This window comes from Verticillium dahliae, genomic scaffold (assembly GCF_000150675.1).
Source record: "Verticillium dahliae VdLs.17 supercont1.11 genomic scaffold, whole genome shotgun sequence".
In the NCBI taxonomy this organism is placed as follows: Eukaryota; Fungi; Ascomycota; class Sordariomycetes; order Glomerellales; family Plectosphaerellaceae; genus Verticillium; species Verticillium dahliae.
The window spans coordinates 262,547-280,205 of record NW_009276930.1 but is presented as its reverse complement, the minus strand read 5'-3'; the positions used below and the strand labels follow the sequence as shown (position 1 = coordinate 280,205).

The 17,659-nt window shown below is 57.5% G+C and overlaps 5 protein-coding genes across 5 annotated transcripts; 2 read left to right on the top strand and 3 right to left on the bottom strand.

The window, feature by feature from the left end:
• Window positions 1-3,106: 3,106 nt before the first annotated feature.
• On the bottom strand, window positions 3,107-4,657 carry VDAG_05723 (uncharacterized protein; the record flags this gene model as incomplete). Its single annotated transcript, XM_009655120.1, has 1 exon — window positions 3,107-4,657. The coding sequence occupies one exon, from the start codon at window positions 4,655-4,657 to the stop codon at window positions 3,107-3,109; it is 1,551 nt and encodes a 516-aa protein (XP_009653415.1).
• Window positions 4,658-8,576: 3,919 nt separating this feature from the next.
• On the bottom strand, window positions 8,577-9,407 carry VDAG_05722 (uncharacterized protein; the record flags this gene model as incomplete). Its single annotated transcript, XM_009655119.1, has 3 exons — window positions 8,577-8,675; window positions 8,733-9,184; window positions 9,245-9,407. The coding sequence occupies 3 exons, from the start codon at window positions 9,405-9,407 to the stop codon at window positions 8,577-8,579; spliced, it is 714 nt and encodes a 237-aa protein (XP_009653414.1).
• A 2,000-nt stretch (window positions 9,408-11,407) lies between these two features.
• Window positions 11,408-12,387, top strand: VDAG_05721 (uncharacterized protein; the record flags this gene model as incomplete). Its single annotated transcript, XM_009655118.1, has 3 exons — window positions 11,408-11,600; window positions 11,702-11,773; window positions 11,834-12,387. 3 exons carry the CDS (start codon window positions 11,408-11,410, stop codon window positions 12,385-12,387), a joined length of 819 nt encoding a protein of 272 aa, XP_009653413.1.
• A 702-nt stretch (window positions 12,388-13,089) lies between these two features.
• On the top strand, window positions 13,090-16,243 carry VDAG_05720 (DNA ligase; the record flags this gene model as incomplete). The annotated part of the gene is made up of 3 exons (XM_009655117.1): window positions 13,090-13,138; window positions 13,199-13,322; window positions 13,378-16,243. The coding sequence occupies 3 exons, from the start codon at window positions 13,090-13,092 to the stop codon at window positions 16,241-16,243; spliced, it is 3,039 nt and encodes a 1,012-aa protein (XP_009653412.1).
• A 256-nt stretch (window positions 16,244-16,499) lies between these two features.
• On the bottom strand, window positions 16,500-17,350 carry VDAG_05719 (uracil phosphoribosyltransferase; the record flags this gene model as incomplete). Its single annotated transcript, XM_009655116.1, has 2 exons — window positions 16,500-17,087; window positions 17,162-17,350. The coding sequence occupies 2 exons, from the start codon at window positions 17,348-17,350 to the stop codon at window positions 16,500-16,502; spliced, it is 777 nt and encodes a 258-aa protein (XP_009653411.1).
• Between the last annotated feature and the right edge of the window lie 309 nt (window positions 17,351-17,659).

Sequence of the window (17,659 nt, the reverse complement as noted above, 5' to 3'; positions counted from 1 at the left end):
GGTCCCCCCAATTTTTTTCCTGCGGGCGCCTGGGACGGCCAAAAAAAAGAAGGGTAGGGTGGGGGGGGGGGGGTGCAGAGAGGGCACCGACTGACGGCCCCAGCTCGGGCACTTCAGGTGAGACGGCACCAGAGGAAAAGCTTGCCCTGGACCTTGGCTGAATCTGGGCTTCCAAGAACGATGATGACGGGCGGATGCACTCAGCGAGACCTCACTGGGGAATGGCTGACACGTTAGCTCGCATTGAACCATTGACAGGGTGCCTAAGGTACCTACCTTACCTACCTGCCGTGGAGAGGTTAGAAATGGTAGGTAGGCAGGAAGGCACGCTGGGGAGACGGAGACGGGCACGAGCACTACGGAAGCAGTGACGTTACTGTGAAGCTTGGGAGGAGCTTCGTGTGAAGGACGTCATCGTTTGCGGTAGCTCCTGTGGAGCCTCTGATCCGGGACTGAAGTACCAGGTCGGACCCTCATTGGCTTGAGGGTTTCTGCTTGCCAGCTGGTGCGACCCCTGCGATCCCTGCAACCACTGGCCAGCCATGCGCACGACGGCACACTCTCGCCCCTGCCATGGAAATGGGAGGTTCGTTGTCCATCTTTGTCTGACACTGGTTCTGGATTCAAAGGCTCTTCATTCCATCTGCGAGGGGGTCTCAATTTCAGTTGGATCACTGCTTTTCACCCCAGCTTACGTCTGAACCCCCCTTCATCGTTGGTGATCCGGCGGCTAAGGCACACGGGGGGAAGGAGCGGTGGGGGGAAAGCGGTTGACAGGGAGGCGGTTGCAGTCCGATTCCCCTTGTGCTTGCCCACCTCCAAATGAGATCTCCCAATGCCCCTTCCCGAAACGGACAGTCTTTCCCCAGGTACAGGGAGAGCCTCCTGGGTCTCGAACTGGCTCTCGTTCGGTATCACCTGTTCTCCTCCTTGGGAGAGGCGATACTTCACACTCGCATCTCATTATGGAAGCAACAGCCAGTCAAGTCCCCGACGCTGGAGTTGACTGGTTTCTCTTGAGACGGAACAATCCCCTGGATCATGTCTGTGCCATTCTGGTGCGTCTTCATATGGACAGGTGGTCGACGGCCAACAGTGGATCGCGATGACGAGGGCCCAGCTGCCACTCAGCCGCTGCCGGTACTTGGTTGCCCCGGTGCACTCCAGACACCAGACAGGCTCTAGCTACAATCCATCGACTCTGGTCCAGGTACTCACCTGTCACAAGCGCGTGCCCATTCTTCGAGAGCGCAGCCAGATGCCAGGCCTAGACTCTGCCTGCCCCCTGCCGCCAAGTCTTTGGCGATTCTCATCCAGCGGCCACGTCCACACCGTCTGGTCGACCGATCGTGGATGAGCCGACGAGAACATGTGCTACGACACGGGGTTCATGAGCCTGACAGACACCCCCCAACACCTCTTTGGGAAGCGGGCAACCCAATTGACGAAGAACTGGGACAGAAACCACGATGCTGGCTCAGCTTGTGGCCAATCTCCCGTGAACGCCCCCGATCACCCCAGCGCCGATCGATGAGGCGGGTTTTAACCTGTCCTTGGCCCGCCCGGAGATTCTCACGAAACGCCCCCGTTTCGTAGCCTCAACAGCGTCATACCCCACGATGGGCCGCGCGCTAGCTACCTCGCTCCCAGCAGCGCCTTGCCCTACAGCCAGCTGGCTACCCAGTCGGTGCCCACATCCCGGCGCATGCCCGGACGATATCCACACGAAGCTGGAGGGAGGAGTGCGACGAACTATCAATTGAGGATGTCGCGGGCCTGGGCTGGAACGCAGACCTCTGTTTGCGATGCACCCTGGCCCCCAAAAGCGCTTCGGTCAGGCGCGCCGTCCCTGCATGTCTCGACGAACATGACATTAGCTGGATACATTCCAATGGGCACCCCATTCACGTTTCCTCTCGATACAGCCAATGCTACATTGGTTGCAGACGAAAAAGGTGCGGTGAAAGAGCGCATCGATTCCCCATGACAACGACATTGCATCGCAGAAAACGGATGCCATCTGCGTGCTTCTGACGAGCCCCCGGATATCTTCTTGCCAAGCGACACCAGCGACACCATCTGGACCAGGCCGTGCTCTTCACCCTCGTATGTCTCTGCATCTCGCGATCCAACGGCGGGCACAAGACATGACGAGCCGGACCAGGCACCTCAATGCTTGGTGCACCGCTCAAGGGGACAGGATACGCTTTGCACATCGTCATAACCGCTACTCGACGCGTAACGCTTGGCTCCATAGCCCTGCACCCCCCAATTCTTCCGCAGGTGTGGAAACCTGTCCGCCCTGTCGAGCCTGTTAAAGCCAGCAAACTCAATCTAGATCGCCAAATCATCTGGCCGCATTGTCAACCATGCCGCCCGCCCGTGGGCTTTGCAGAGTCCGCAAGCAGATGGGATGGTCTTGGAAAACTACTGTGCGGCTCGTCGAGCCAGCAAAGAATGGGTTCACTGGTTGAACCCCCTAATGGCTGTCCATGACGTCAGCCGATGGTTCACTCCCTAGCAACCCAACGATACCAGTGACGCCATCCGCTCTTAGTGCGACTCGCACCACCAGAGGGACTGTTCGAGTCAAAGCCACAGCATCACCAGCGGGAAAGCTACTCCTGGGGGAGATTGGCATGGCGCACAAACACGTTTCGGTGCTTGCCGGCCCTGACTGTATCAAGGACAGGCGCACGAAGGATGGACGTGTTCCTGATCGCGATCTGAACCCCTCCCTTCCCCCTTCTCTCTCGGACCTTTTGGTCCAACATGTGGACAGCTGCCGACCGACATGTCACCTTGGCTGTGATCTACGCTGGGGTTGTGCTCCTACAATCACGAGCAAAATATACTGCCAAGATAGATGCTGGGCGAGCGACCATCAACTTCAGCTCACATCACTTCACTAGGCTCACATAATCAAATCATTCGTGTATCTGGGCTCATTTCTACTCTAAGGCCTAAGATTTCTTTTACTCAGAGAGTCAACGATTCACATGAACGCCGGCTCTCGCGTCAGTAAATCGATGTCTACACATGCTTCCTACAGCGTCGTTACTGAATCCTCACTCGACGAGGCCCTCAAAGCACACCAGTCAATCTATCAATCCTCACCCTGCTTCTGCTTCTGCTGCTGCTGCTGCTGATTCAGAAATTCGATAGCACTGGTGACCCACTCCATGTCGCGAGAATCCCACGCGGCTATTCTCCGCACGACGTGGTGCACCGCTCGCAGCGCCAGGGCGCGCTTGACGATGTACTTTTTCGCTGGCCGGAAGATCGTCGATGCAATGTTGTTGACGGGATAGCCCTGCAGCTTCGGTAGAATATCCTTCTCCAGATCGCCGGGAGCGAGAATATGATGCATTTCCAACAATTGCGCGTTTGGGTACCTGACACTCCCAGCCAGCTTGTCCTGGAATTCCAACTCAAGTGGCGGCATGAACGCTGACAACGAGGGCGGCATCAAACACGTCCAATCCCAGTCGATGATGGCCGCGATCTTGGGTATCCCGTTCGCCGAACGGGTAACGAGCACGTTATTGCTGTGCAAGTCGGGATGCATCAGTTCAGTGTGCCATCCATCGACGGGCCCAGCCTCGTTGTTCACGCCCCCGGCAAATGTTGGTAGGTTGCTGACGTGCGCTAGTAGGCGTGGCATCAGCTCGGTGTTGATCTGGTGGGCGCGATTCTGTAGGCCCTCGACGCTCGGTGGCTTTGAAAAACCAGGATCGCCCTCACCAACAACGTCCCAGCACGCAGCACCGGTTAGTGCCAGGAGCTGTTTCCGATCAGCTTCCTGCATGTGGTGGGCTTCGAGAATCGTGAGATCCGTCAGGGACTTGAAATATTCGGAAATATTGCTGAATGGTCCCCGCTGCAAACCTTCATACTGGAGACGGTCACCATGGAAGTAGTCAAGGTGAACCATCGGGCCGATATAGAACTCACCTGTTCCCCAGTTGCAGTACAGGCTGCCAATCTTGTCGAACTGGCGTGCGCGCAGGCTCAACAGGTAACTGTTGGATTGATATCCAATGAGTCTCATCTGATCATCTGTCAACGTCAGCTGGTCCATCCCGTCTTCGTCGGCCCAGTCGTCGATCCAGTTGGCAAACGTGTATCCCTCGATCAGTTCCATGATCACCCATTCCAACCCGAGATCGTTGTTTGCCGACGAATCGAAGAAATACACCCGCGGGACCGGCACAAAGGTCTTGGCCGCCAGCCACGCCATGGTCGCCACCTCCGACTCTGTCTTCCAGTACGGATCCAGGGGCGCTGCGAAACGGAGCAGCATTGTGCTCTTCATGCCGTCAGGCATCTCGGCGCCCTCGGGAAACTCGAGCTTGAAGACGCGACTGCACATGCCGTTGGCAAACTCGGTCACGTGGAAGGCGAGCGGCAGAGGAAGAGCGCCACGCACAATGAGGCCACTGATCAGCTCACGGATGCTCGGGAGCGAGGGGATGGTGTCGCCAGCTTTCTCAGGCATGTCGGGCCAGATGTTTTGCGCCCATCCTAGGCCTCCATTGCGGCTGTGCCTGCGCTCCCAGCGGAGGTAGCGATGCTGCTCTTTGCGCAAGGCCTCGCCTTTGCGCGGCTTCGAGTCCTGCATGCGGATCGGGAGCTTGGTAGCTGCCTTGTCAGCCATGGTTTTTGTTGTGAGTCTGCGGAATAAGAGGCTCGGTCAGGGTGTGTTCGGTTATGTCTAGCTGCACTGTCAGTTACTGTCGATGGTATGATGGTCTGGGGCTGAGATGGTCTGCTTGTGAAGGAGCTGCGATGAGTTTATATCCCAGCCTTGAAGCTATTCGCAATCGGCATGATCAGACCAGTACGGTTTGAGCGGGACATACCCTGAACATGGCATGTCAACAGGCAAAGTGGTCGAGACTCTACGTCAATCGGTCTTTGTCAGGTACCTTTGGGGTTCGAGTTGTGCCGCAAAGCCTTGTGGTCAAGGTGGACAAAGACCATGGGAGCTCCCAGTCAAACCAGTTGCTATTCTGATCTCCGGATCATAGTAATTGAACTCGCTAACCGCGATTCGCGGATCATCACAATGATTTTGGCCTGATCGTTAAAGCATGAGTAACAGGATACTTGTGAACGTCTTAACCTGTCCCTCGGGCTCATTTCGCAGTTCGTACCCTGGTGTTGAGTATGGAGACCTCGAGCGTTGGTTACCCCCCTAATACGGAGGAGCAAGTAAAATTGCAACTCAGACATGGCAGAAACCTTTGGATGTGATACGCCCATGCACCGAAGCCATTGCCAAAGGTAGACCAGTATACATGCATAATTTACCTGCCATGTCGAAAATGGGTTTACCGGATCTGCTTCCCAGTGAAGATCAACAATTTCACGAACAGCAATACATCACTCATCTGGCCCAGGCTCGCAGACAAACCGGCACGGCACCCCCTCTCACGTGAGAACCGCCTACGAGCTGCCTCTCAGACTAGCCTACAACATGACCAAACTTCGCGGGGGCGTGTCGCATGTGGCCTTCAAGCTGACAGCGTCTGCAGTACGGAATCTTATCTTGGAGGCCATTCTGACGAGATTGACGATTCCAGTCCGGCTACGCTCCCTAGAACCCTCAGACCCCATGTTCCCAGTCAAGCGAGATCTTATTGAACTAGCTCGAAGGCAGAGTCGATACAATGACCTTGACACGACGGGAAGCTGGTGTTCTATATCACAGGTCTTTTCTTCAACTCGTCTGCTAGTGCCCCTATGGTCTCGAATGGACGATTACAGTGTTGCTGATCAACGGCAAGGACATCACGGCTGACGCCGGCACCATGAGCGGGGTGAGGTATGTGTTCAGGGAGCGAGCAAATTGAGCAACAGGCAGAACTTATCACCAAGGAGGACTTGCAGCTGCAGCGTGCCGTTTTGTTCAACGCCGTGGGGGGGCTGTACTGCAACTGGGACGCAAGTGGCCCCCTTGAAGGGCTCGCCAGGTGCGCGAGGCCGCTGCATCAAGATATTCCGCTGTGTCCGTTTCACGACGTACACGCGGATTACAAAGCCGGGCTCGGCCGTGGCCGAAGCGAGAGATGACAAGGTCCGCAAACACGCGTTTTGGGTCTCTCTGTCTGCGCTAGGCGTCAAGCTTGCGGACAAGGACATTGCTGATCGGCGTAGAAACCTCATGGAATTGTGATGCTGGCTAAGGGAGACCTACTCCCGCGTCTGCTGGCGCAGTCTCACGTGTTTGATGGCTCGAGAGGGGCGAATGAGCTCGAGGGTGGACTAGTGACTGCGGCACAGCACCCCGGCGGCTCTGAACGCCTCGGATTTGAGTCACGTAACATTACTGCCACGATTGGCTGGAGGGATGCAATTTGTGTGCCAAGAGTGATGCTGCCGCTGCTGCCGGACTGGTCGGGCTTCTCACTGGATGAGAGGGCGCAGGTTGGTGCCAGGGATGGTTGCTTGCGGCCTGTTTCGCTGGCAAGACTGCTGGCGGGGAAGTCAGGTTTGAGTCTGGAAGATACTGAGATCGAATCTCAATCATATCGAGAATATCCGTGGTATTGTCCTGATACCACTGGGCCTCATGCTCAAGGAGATCAGGTCTAGGAGGAGAGAGCATGTTGCCTGGCTGATGGCATCAAGACTTGGAAGAGCGAACCAGATCAAACTGCAGTAGAATAGCCAGGTAGGTTTTGGATGCTGTCAGGCAAGTATTCGGAGAACTCGGAAGCATGGAGATCGAGCCTTGCTCATTGCAGCGAACGAGACGCGGAGAAAGAAACAGGGCCCTCGGGCTATTGAGCGAGAACGAAGGAGGAGAGGTGGCTGCGGCGGGTACGTTCGGTCATGGCTTTTCTGGATCCAGCTCCGTACATGATTTCACGCAGGAAGTACTAGACAGACATCTTGATTTGCTGGCCTCCTGGTTTGATAAGGTCAAGATCCCGCGCCGATCACCTGCACCACCCCTTGCGGACGAGTGGGATCCGCCATGGCCACGTCCTGGCCGGCCGGTAGGAGCTCTATCGTTATCAGATCAAGCCAAGAACGCAGGATGCCAGGATTCTTGGCCCGCGGCATGGGTCAAGGCTTGCGAACAGGGGGCGTCATGTACACCTAGTCATGTGCTGTACAGTATAGTTCAATATTCAGCCACGTTCTTTGTAGCGGACTGTTGACGATTCAGCCGCTCGAGACAAGACACATTCTCAAAGTTGTTGTCAGAACACAATGTGTCAGTAGCGTGTGGACGTGTTGTTAACAAAGGTCAGTCCACCATGAGAGTTCACACGATAGCATGACATTGGTCAGAGCTGGCACGACAGGCTGAGGATTTCATCATACAGTGGAGTCTGTGTCACTCGCCGCTCTCCCCCATGTACTTTTGTTGGCAGTCTCGGAGACGGGCGGACTAACTGCGGACGGACGTCGCGTAGAGTTGCACTCTTGGGCTGCCGGTAGCAGCCTTGGGCTGGCCAAGGGGCGCAAGGGTTGCCACCCCAGCCCGCCGACGGGTCGAGAGTCCAGCGACTAGACTAAGAAGTGGCTGAAAGGCAGCGCCTGACCACGTGGACGGTTCTGGTAGCATCGTTCGAGTTCAAGCAGACGGCTGCCAGGGATCTCGATCTCAGGCATCACATTTAACCAACAGGCATGTCTGGAAGAACAATCAACACGAACAACATGCCTGGACTTACTGGTCAGCACACAAGCGCGCCAATGCAGCGAGGCTACAGGATGCTGTATGCTGGAGGGGCTCGGCCGGCGTTTCGGGCGGTTGGCTCGGAGATACTTGTCTGGTAGGAGACCGGATACGAGCCAGGTCTGAAGCAGTGACCGTCTTGGACGAAGTTCGGGCCATCCGTGGAAAGCCGCCCGATACCGCAACATGGGATTTTGCATGTGGTTTGGTTCTCTGATTCGACTCTTGAAGTAACTCGGGTACCTGAAATGGTTTCCGTGGGGCGAATAGGAGGTATATTGCTGCCAGCACTTTCTCTATGAACAGTGTGCCGATGATGTCTAGTTAGTGGCTGGTATTGCTGTGCGTTATGCTGGCGCTTGCTTCCATTCATGCGAGGCTTTCGGGACATGCATGCGCGGCTAGGTATGCAACCTCTCAACTTCCTGGAAGTTTCATATTTCCATATCCAGGAGGAGACACAGAAACGTCAGCCGGAAGAGTCTGATTACGAACATGAGAATAAGTGTGAGAGTTTGGTGCGAAGTCCATGAGAAATCTAATGGTAAGCAAAGAATCCAACGAGTTCAATATGCGAAACCTATCCCAACAGACCCACGGATCCAAGTAGGAAGACGAAGTTGAATCTGGCAGACCGTGAATTGGTCCATCCAATAATCACGACGAAGGAGAAAAGTGGATCATACATCACGCAAATGCAGAACAAAGCATCATATCCCATCTTAATCTTATTAATAGGGTCATTACCAATGACTCATAATCGCATCTCTCCCCAGGGGTGTTATGTACAGAACAGCAAGCTATTACAACAAGGCCATCCCAATATGACCATACGGTTTTCAAACGCCTCAGTTTCAGTTGCTTAAAAGACCAAACAAGTCGCTTAGAGGGCAATGGCAGCGAGGCCGAGCATGGCGGCAACACCCATGAAGCCAAGGGAGGCGGCACCGTCAACCTCAATGGTGGTGGGCTCGGGAATGGTCTGGATATGGCTCGTCAATGAAACATTCCCAGATGAAGGACTGTACAGAAAACTTACGTTGTTGCCAGAGGGAGTGGCGACGGCGGAGGGAACAGCAGAGGCGACAGCGGACTCGGATACCACGGGGGCGGCCTCGGAGACGGTGGGGACGGGGTACTGAGACTCCGGGGTAGTCTCGCCCTCGGGGGCGGGAGACGAGGGCTCAGGAGCGGCGGCGGCAGCAGTGGTCTCCTCCTCAGCGGCGGCGGTGGTGGGCGCGGCAGCAGCAGTGGTAGTGACGGGAGCAGGGGTGGGCTCAGCGGCGGGGGTGGTCTCGGTCTCGCCGCCGGAGGAGGGGGAGCCGGGCTCGGCGGTGAGGCCGCAGGCGGTGGCGCCGGCCTGGACACCCTCGCTGTAGAACTGCCAGATGGGGAACTCCTGGACGCAGTCCAAGCACTCGTCGAGGCGGGTGCGCCAGGCGGTGGAAGAGCAGTGCGCGGTGCCGGTCTCGGACTCGAGGATGGTGTTGCCTGGATCATGTCAGTTTCCGGAACGGGCCATGCCTTTGAGAGGTTTAGGCGTTGACATACCGCAGGCGGAGTGGCAGGCAAACTGCTCGCTGGAGACCTGGCGCTTCTGGAAGGGGGTGAATTCGCTAATCTCGAAGGCGCGGCGAGCGAGGGTCGGCGAGGCAGTGGCAGGCAGAGCCAGGGCCAGAGCGGCACCGACAGAGAAGATACGGGTGGCAACCATGTTGATGGATTTGGGGGGTGTGTTGGAAAGTCTGGCGTGGGGGTTGGGCTGTGGCTTGAGAAGCTTGTAGTAACCAGGAGTGGAACGAATGACCTATGAGCGAGAGACGGAAGACGAGGAGACTTGCGAAGATGGCTGGAGAAGATTGGCTGCTGGAAGGGAAGAGAGAGTCGGGTGATGGAGGGACGGAGGGAGAAGGTTCAGCGTCTTATACCTTAGCTTCTGCTGCACCCAGCAATGTTTACGTTGCATCCGTCAGGGCCTGGAGACGATGAGCTGCAAGGTTCCTGGCTACGCATCGTCCTAATTTCCCTTCCGGCGCGCCAAGTAAGGCCAGGCGAGAAGACTAGATTCCTGGTTGCTGAGTCGGGCGGTTCGGACCAGCAGGTCACAGTCTAGCAGCGATGGCTCGCGTGGCGGCAAAATGGGGCAAATGGACGGACACATGGTCCCTGCAGAGCGGCAAGCGGGGCGGGGAACCAGAATAAAGAGAGTCAGAAAGCGTGCCAGAACATGATCTGGTCGCTCACGCGGAAACCCATGCCGTCGCACAATTTCCGACCTCGCATGATGCTCCGCCTAGTTGGATACCGGTGGTGACTGACAGGACGTGGCGGGCGCGCTTAGGCCGATATCGCCGATCCGGCACACGATGGACGAAACCGAGAGACAGGGAGTGCAGTGGAGTGTGGGACGACGAGGACAAGCTGTGACTCAAATCCTTTCTCCACGACACGAGAGAGAGAGAGAGAGAACGTTTGTGAGACAGCCGGAGTAATAGCTGGGCTGGCCGATGATGGAGGAACCCTGATCCTGACACGAACAGCCGCTGTCGTGAAAGGAAGGGAAAAAATGGCAAGTCGACACGCGCCTAGTGCAACCCAAAACCGGGCATGAGAACTATCGAAGAAACTGCGCGGCAGCCGGATACGACGAGAAGAGGGGATGTCAGCTGAAATGGGCAGCCAAGTGCGATGTGTGGGAAGTGCAGACAGAAGCAGACGAGGAGCTAGGGGGGACCGAGGAGCACCAGGTGGATGAGTCGGACAACATTTTCGACGAGTTATCTTTGCAGCCAAGACGAGCTATAGTCGTGGCTGATCGCATTGTCCAATCAGACGCATAGAGATCATCTAATCAGATGATCTGATATGGCGCCATTGGAATTGTGGTGGATATGCCTCGACGGCTTCATTGGCCAGTGTCACCATCTGATAACTTTTCTCAGAGGGGCCAGTGGAGCCTATGGATCCGGTGGAGACGTGTGGGACTGACGGGGGTATTCTGCCCATGGGGGCACCGTCCAGACGAGGGCCAAGAGACGAGGACGGGGCCTGGAAACGGACGGGGGCCTGAACAAGGACGTGGGCCTGGACAAGGACGGGTTGGTGTGGCCTGAGCGAATAACAGCTCGTTGCGGTGGCGAAATAGGGTGTGTGCCAGGTCGCTGGCCAGTCTTGGCTGTAAGAGTCTGCTGGTCGGCTGCTCGCGACATGGTAGGTTGTGGCCTGGGCACCCTGCCTTCTGCCGGTAGCAGCACGGTTGGATCGGTGGTTTGTCGGCAACTGAGAGGCGAGAGGGGCGGGGGTTGAGCATGTGTATGGTAGGTGAGGGTACCTTGGCTTACCTAGGTAGGTGGTAGCTCAAGGTTAGATAGTGCGAGCGAACGGGGCGTAGGAGCCAGTGGGCGAGCAGCAAAAAACGATCCGAGGAAGGACGCAGGAAAGTAAGAGAGAAAGACGGGGACTGGCGGGAGACACACTCACCTGGTGCGGACCTCGACCACTTGGCGACGAGACGCAGAGAAACCATATATGGCTGTGGTCGACGGCCCAACATGCCGTGATCCCCCTTCTCGCTTTTTCTCCTCACGGCTCACTTGACCTCCTTTGCCCCAGCTTCAAGCCCCCACCCCAAGCCCAGTGTCTTCTCTCTGACAAGCATAAGCCTCAACACTCATCCCTTTTCTTGAGCTTACACACTCTGGTCCCTTGCCCAAAATGGTCTCTTCCAAGGTTGTCGCCCTCGTTGGCGCTTTCTTCGCCTCGTCCACCGTCGCTCAGGCCACCACCAGCAACGAGATGGGCGCCGCCGCCTTCCTCTGGCCCGCCGACAGGAAGTGGGTGGATGCCACTGACGAGACGGCCCCCTGCGGCGGTGCCCAGCTCGGCGAGCGCACTGCCTTCCCTCTGAGTGAGTGATTTTCTTTTCTCTGTCAGGCGTGAGATCGACTTGACGACGACTCTGTCATCATGTTCCCTCTTGCACAACACAGGCTGACAGAGACCACGTAGCCAACGGCAGGCTCGCCCTCGTCACCCAGGACAACACCCGTGCTGTCCACGTTGGTGTTTCGTACAGCAACAGTAAGTCCAGCCCTACGGGCCCGCTCAAGGGACGACACGACTGACGCAAGCCGGCGATAGACCCCACGTCGGCTTCCGACTTTGAGACGTTCTACGGCCCCGACCAGGTCGGCTCCCTGGACCTCGGCCACACGTGCATCACGGTGCCGGACCACCCCGCCAGCGTCACGGCCGGCAGCAACGCCACGTACCGCATCCTCTACGTCGCCAACTTTGAGGAGAACGAGGCGGACCGCACGACGCACTACGCCTGCGCCGACGTCGAGTTTGTCGAGTTTGCCGCCTTTGACGAGGAGATCCCCTGCTTCAACTCGACCATCTCCGACCCCGAGGTCAAGGAGGACGGCTCGGTCAGCGTCACGACGACCGACGAGAACGGCGAGACGCCCCACACCGTCGAGGACTTCACCGCCTCCGAGGACAGGGGCTCGTCCGGCCTCGGCGGCGGTGAGATTGCCGGCGTCGTCGTCGGCGTCGTTGCCGGTCTCGGTCTGCTCGCCGCCCTTGCCTTCTTCCTCGTCCGCCGCAAGAACCAGAAGAAGCAGGTCACCGAGCCCATGCGCGAGGTCGACGTGGAGAAGGTCCACTCTGACACTCTCTCTACCCGCTCTTAAGCGTGCCATGCCCCTGCCTTGCCTTGCTTTGCCTATGAGGTTCTTCGCTCGCATCACTGACGAGTCTGGGACGGTCGTCTTCGGGAGACGTTCTTGGCGAGGAAAAGAAGCCAGGAGGGTCGACCGTGGAAGCTATCCTGGCGAGGCGGTGAGACAGCATGGTGGCAGACTGACTGTATGGTACACTTGAAACGGGAGGAATTTCCATGGATGGCAGCGATGTTTGCATGATTTACCCTTGAGACATGATGGATGAGATACGGTCAACGAGTAGGTAGTTAGAAGTCGTCCCAATTGAAATGCGATGCGGCCCTGCCACCGTCGTATGGCCTTTATATTCGTGAGAGAAAGGGAGAGATGAGCGAAGAGCGAGGCAAATGAAGAGCGGGATGAGTGAAGAGGGAGACGAAGTTGATACAAGGTTGCAATGCTGTGATGTCTCTGATGGAATGACGCGTCGGTTCGGATGCCGCTATCCGGACAGATGGCCTTGTGGGGGTGATGCGTCTGGGGGGTTTGTATGCGGCTACTGGTGGGACAGAGGCGATCGTCGTTGTCCCGCTTTTCAAGGCTGCAGCAGCTCCAGGCACCGACCACCTGGGAGTGCCTGCCAAATGCGTCCACCTTCAAAAGACCAACAATATAACAGAGCCTGCTTTTGGTCTCTACATAACTCCTCATAATGCCCCTGCGTGCAGACACATGAAGAAGCTTGCGACGATTCTGGTACTGTCCTCTCCAAAGCCGATACGTACGTCAGCTTCGTCCTCTCAGCAACCTCGTGCGCTGAGACACTGCCTGTAGCATCCAGCCAAAGCCTCGCCTGCTGTGATGAGCCACCAACAAGGGCAACCGTCGCCCAGTGCGGCCGCCATCGAAGAAGATGAGCGGCAGTACGCAGTTGGTGGCATGACCTTGCAAGAGGTCAATGAGAAGTGCGACCCCCGCCTCTGCGACTTGTCTCGCTGCAATCACTGACCAAGCCCGTAGCTACCCTGGACGCCCGAGGAATCACTCCGAGACATTCCTCTTCTCGGAGCTCTTCAAAAGCCTCTTCAACCCTCTTATGGAGAACAAGAAGCAGCCTCCAGGCTCTGGGCCGCCTCGCGCCAAACTCGGGCCCCACGGCCCTTCCAAGCCGTCGCCGAGCGAGCAGCGCCGCCACATCATCGACCGATTCATCTCGCGATGGCGAAAGGATGTCGGCAACGACTTTTACCCGGCCATGCGATTGATCCTGCCCGACAAGGACCGCGACAGGGGCGTCTATGGTCTCAAGGAGAACGCCATTGGCAAGCTCCTCGTCAAGCTCATGAAGATTGACAAGAACTCCGAGGACGGCTACAACCTCCTGCACTGGAAGCTGCCCGGCCAGACCACGGCGTCGCGCATGGCCGGCGACTTTGCGGGCCGAGCCTTTGAGGTCTTGTCGAAGCGTCCCATGCGCATCGAAGTGGGTGACATGACGATTGCCGACGTCAACGAGCTGCTCGACAAGCTGGCCGGGTCCTCGGGAGAGCTGGAGAACCTCGAAGTGTTTGAGACGTTCTACGAGCGCATGAACGCCGAAGAGCTCATGTGGCTGATCCGCATCATCCTGAAGCAGATGAAGGTTGGCGCCACGGAAAAGACGTTGCTTCATCTCTGGCACCCCGACGCCGAGACTTTGTTCAACGTTTCGTCCAGCTTGCGGCGCGTGTGCTGGGAACTGTTCGACCCGCAGTACCGGCTGGAGCAGGAGAACACGGGCGTCACACTCATGCAATGCTTCCAGCCGCAATTGGCCCAATTTCAGATGCCGGCATCGTTCCAGAAAATGGTCGACTACTTGCGGCCCACCGAGGAGGATCCCGAGTACTGGATCGAGGAGAAGCTCGACGGTGAACGGATGCAGATGCACATGATGGAGGACGCCTCAATACCGGGCGGTAAGCGCTTCTGCTTTTGGTCGCGCAAGGCCAAAGACTACACTTATCTCTACGGCGAGGGCCTCAAGGACGATCGCGGCGCGCTGACGCGACACCTCGGCAAGGCCTTTGCCGCTGGCGTGCGAAACATCATCTTGGACGGCGAGATGATCACCTGGGACCCAGAAACCGACAAGATCATGCAGTTTGGCACCTTGAAGACGGCGGCGCTGGCCGAACAGAAGAATCCCTACAACAACACTGGCCCCCGCCCGCTCTTCCGCGTCTTTGACATCTTGTACCTGAATGACCAGCCGTTGACGCGGTACACCCTCCGCGATCGCTACAATGCGCTGAGCAAAGCTGTCGTCGGTGTTCACAGGAGGATAGAGGTACACGAGCACGAGGCCGCGACATCGGCGGACGCCATCGAGCCACTCCTTCGCAAAGTCGTCGCCGAGGCCTCGGAAGGCTTGGTCCTCAAGAACCCGCGCTCCATGTACCGCCTCAACAGCCGAAACGACGATTGGCTCAAGGTGAAGCCCGAGTACATGACGGAGTTTGGCGAATCGCTCGATTGTGTCGTGATTGGCGGCTACTACGGCTCGGGGAAGCGAGGCGGCATTCTCTCCACGTACCTGTGCGGCCTGCGCGTCGGTGAGAATCACATCAAAGCGGGAGCCAACCCCGAGAAGTGCTTCAGTCTTTTCAAGGTTGGCGGCGGCTTCAGTGTGGAGGATTATGCCGAGATTCGTCATCACACCGACGGCAAGTGGAAGGACTGGGATCCCAAGAAGCCGCCGAACGAGTACATTGAATTAGCACACGGCTTTGCCGAGAAACCAGATGTCTGGATCAGGCCAAAGGACTCATTCGTACTCGAAGCAAAGGCCTCCAGCGTTGGACCATCCGATCAATTTGCCTTAGGCTTCACGCTGCGATTCCCCAGGTTCCGCAAGCTCCGAAAAGACAAGAGCTGGGATCAGGGCCTCAGCGTGCAGGAATTCCAGGACCTGCGTCGCCGTGTCGAAGAGGAGGCTCAGGAGAAGACAATGAGCGTGGAAAACACGAAGCGCAGAGCTGTCAAGCGCGTCAAGAAGGAACTCGTCATTGCCGGCACCGACAGCACACCTGTTCAGTTTGAGGGCGAGAAGTCAAAGGTCTTCGAGGGGCTGGAATTCTGCGTCCTGTCTGAGTCCCTCAAGCCATTCAAGAAGACCAAGACACAGCTAGAGACGATGATCAAAGCAAACGGCGGTCGCATCACGCAGCGACACGCCGCGCGGTCAGACCTGATCCTGATTGCGGACAAGCGTGTCGTCAGCGTTGCCAGTCTCATCAAGAAGGGCGACGTGGACATCATCCGGCCCAACTGGGTTCAGGATTGTCTCGCACAAGAGACCGACGACGGGCTTCTGCCGTACGAAGAACGCCATTTGTTCCACGCGACAGAGGGCTTGCGAGAGATTGCTAGGCAGAACACGGATGAGTTTGGTGACAGCTACTTCCGGATTGTAGACGTGGAAGAGCTGCGGCAGATTCTGGGCGACATGCCCCCGCATGAGGAGAGTGAGGGGCGCGAAGAGGGCGCGGCGGAGTTTGCACGCCAGCTCAAGGAGAGGGGGAACGACTTGGGCGAACGTGACAGTGCCATCTTTGACCGTTGTGTCGTTCACCTCCATGTTCTACCCGGCGGCGAGCTCGACGCGTTTCGCTTGCGGAACTACATTGCCTTTGGCGGCGGGGAGGTTACGGATGGTTTGCCCGTTGATTCGTCCACGCACATTGTGCTTGTCGGAGGGCAAGATGCAGAGAAACAAGATGCGGCCGTTTCGGTCCGCAAGGATATCGGCAGACGGCGGAAGATACCCCGCGTTGTCGATGCACAATGGGTAGAGGATTCGTGGAAGGAGAGGACGATGCTCGATGAGGAGCGATTTGGGGTATAATGTTCACGGTTATGTCTTTTTACCGGGTAGTCCGGTTTTTACGCACATCACGAATACCAGTTTTCGACTCGTTTCGAAACACAAGTCTGGGCATGTGAACGGTAGTTTTATGTCCCGACAGGTTCCTTTATACCCATGATATGATGATGCAGCAAAATCCCTGTGTATGGCGCCGCCAAAAACATACCCTTCATCTCACCCAAGGACCGTCCGCCGAGCTACGCACCCGGAAAAGAAGACTGACACTACGAAGCGCTTATTTCCCAATGGTCAGGAAAAGCCTGTCGCCCACATCGCCGAGACCAGGCTTCAGCATGCCCTCGGCGGTAATCTCGGCATCGACGCCCGCGACCCAAATGTCCGTGGCCTCGGGCCACTCGCTCGCGGCGCGCCTGACGCCCTCGGCGGCGCCAACGACGGACAGGACGACGATGCGGCGGGCGCCCCAGTCGCGCAGCGTGTTGATAGCGGCGGCGCAGGTGCCGCCGGTGGCGATGACGGGGTCGAGGATGATGGCGAGGCTCGAGGCGTTGGCGGCGCCGCCGGTGGCCTCGGCCTCGAGGGTGGAGGCGGCGGTGGAGACGGACGCGAAGGCGGCGGCCGACGTGGAGGCGGCGGTGAGGGTCGGGTCGGGGATGTGGTGGGGCAGGTTGTTGTAGTACTCGACGGGCTCGAGGGTCGAGGGCTCGCGGTAGAGGCCGAGGTGGTGGACGGGCACCGGGTCGGGGAGGATGGTCTGGAGAGCGTCGACCATGGCGAGACCGGAGCGGAGGATGGGCACGAGGCAGATGGTGCGGGGGTTGAGGACCGTTGTGTTGTATGTGAAACCAAGGGGGGTTTGGTCCTGGAGACGGAGGTCAGCGGGACACTTAGTGGGACACGGAAGCCGTGGAATCGATGGCGCTCTGCTCTACTCACCTCGGGGCCTTTGGCTGGTGATGTTGAGGCTGCGAGGGCTTCGCAGCCGAGGATCAGGGCAATGTCGTTGACGATGGTCTTGACATCTTTGGCTGGTGTTGACTTGGATCGTAATTGGGAGAGCTTCGCCTGAAGGCAGGGGTGAGAGGAGACGTGAACGTTGGGTGGAAGCTCAGGTGAGGACGCCATGTTGAATTGTCGCTGTTGGAAAAATGACTTTACGAGGATTGAAGGAGAAGAAGAAGAAGAAGAGAGGAGAGTAAATCGACAGAAACGTGTCGTGTTCCCCAGCGTGATGCCTAAAGGGAAGGCAAGGCGGTCCAGGTACCTGACGAGGTCATCGGTCAGGTCCCTTATCCATCGGGCCCCTCCCCGGGACTGCGGGGCAGCAGATAAAGCGGTCAGATAAGGGAGCTTGGGCCCTTGCGGAGGTGGCCGATGCTCCACTGATAAGTCGGTCAGCTGCCAGTGTGGGGTGTAGGGGTGCTCGGCAGTTTC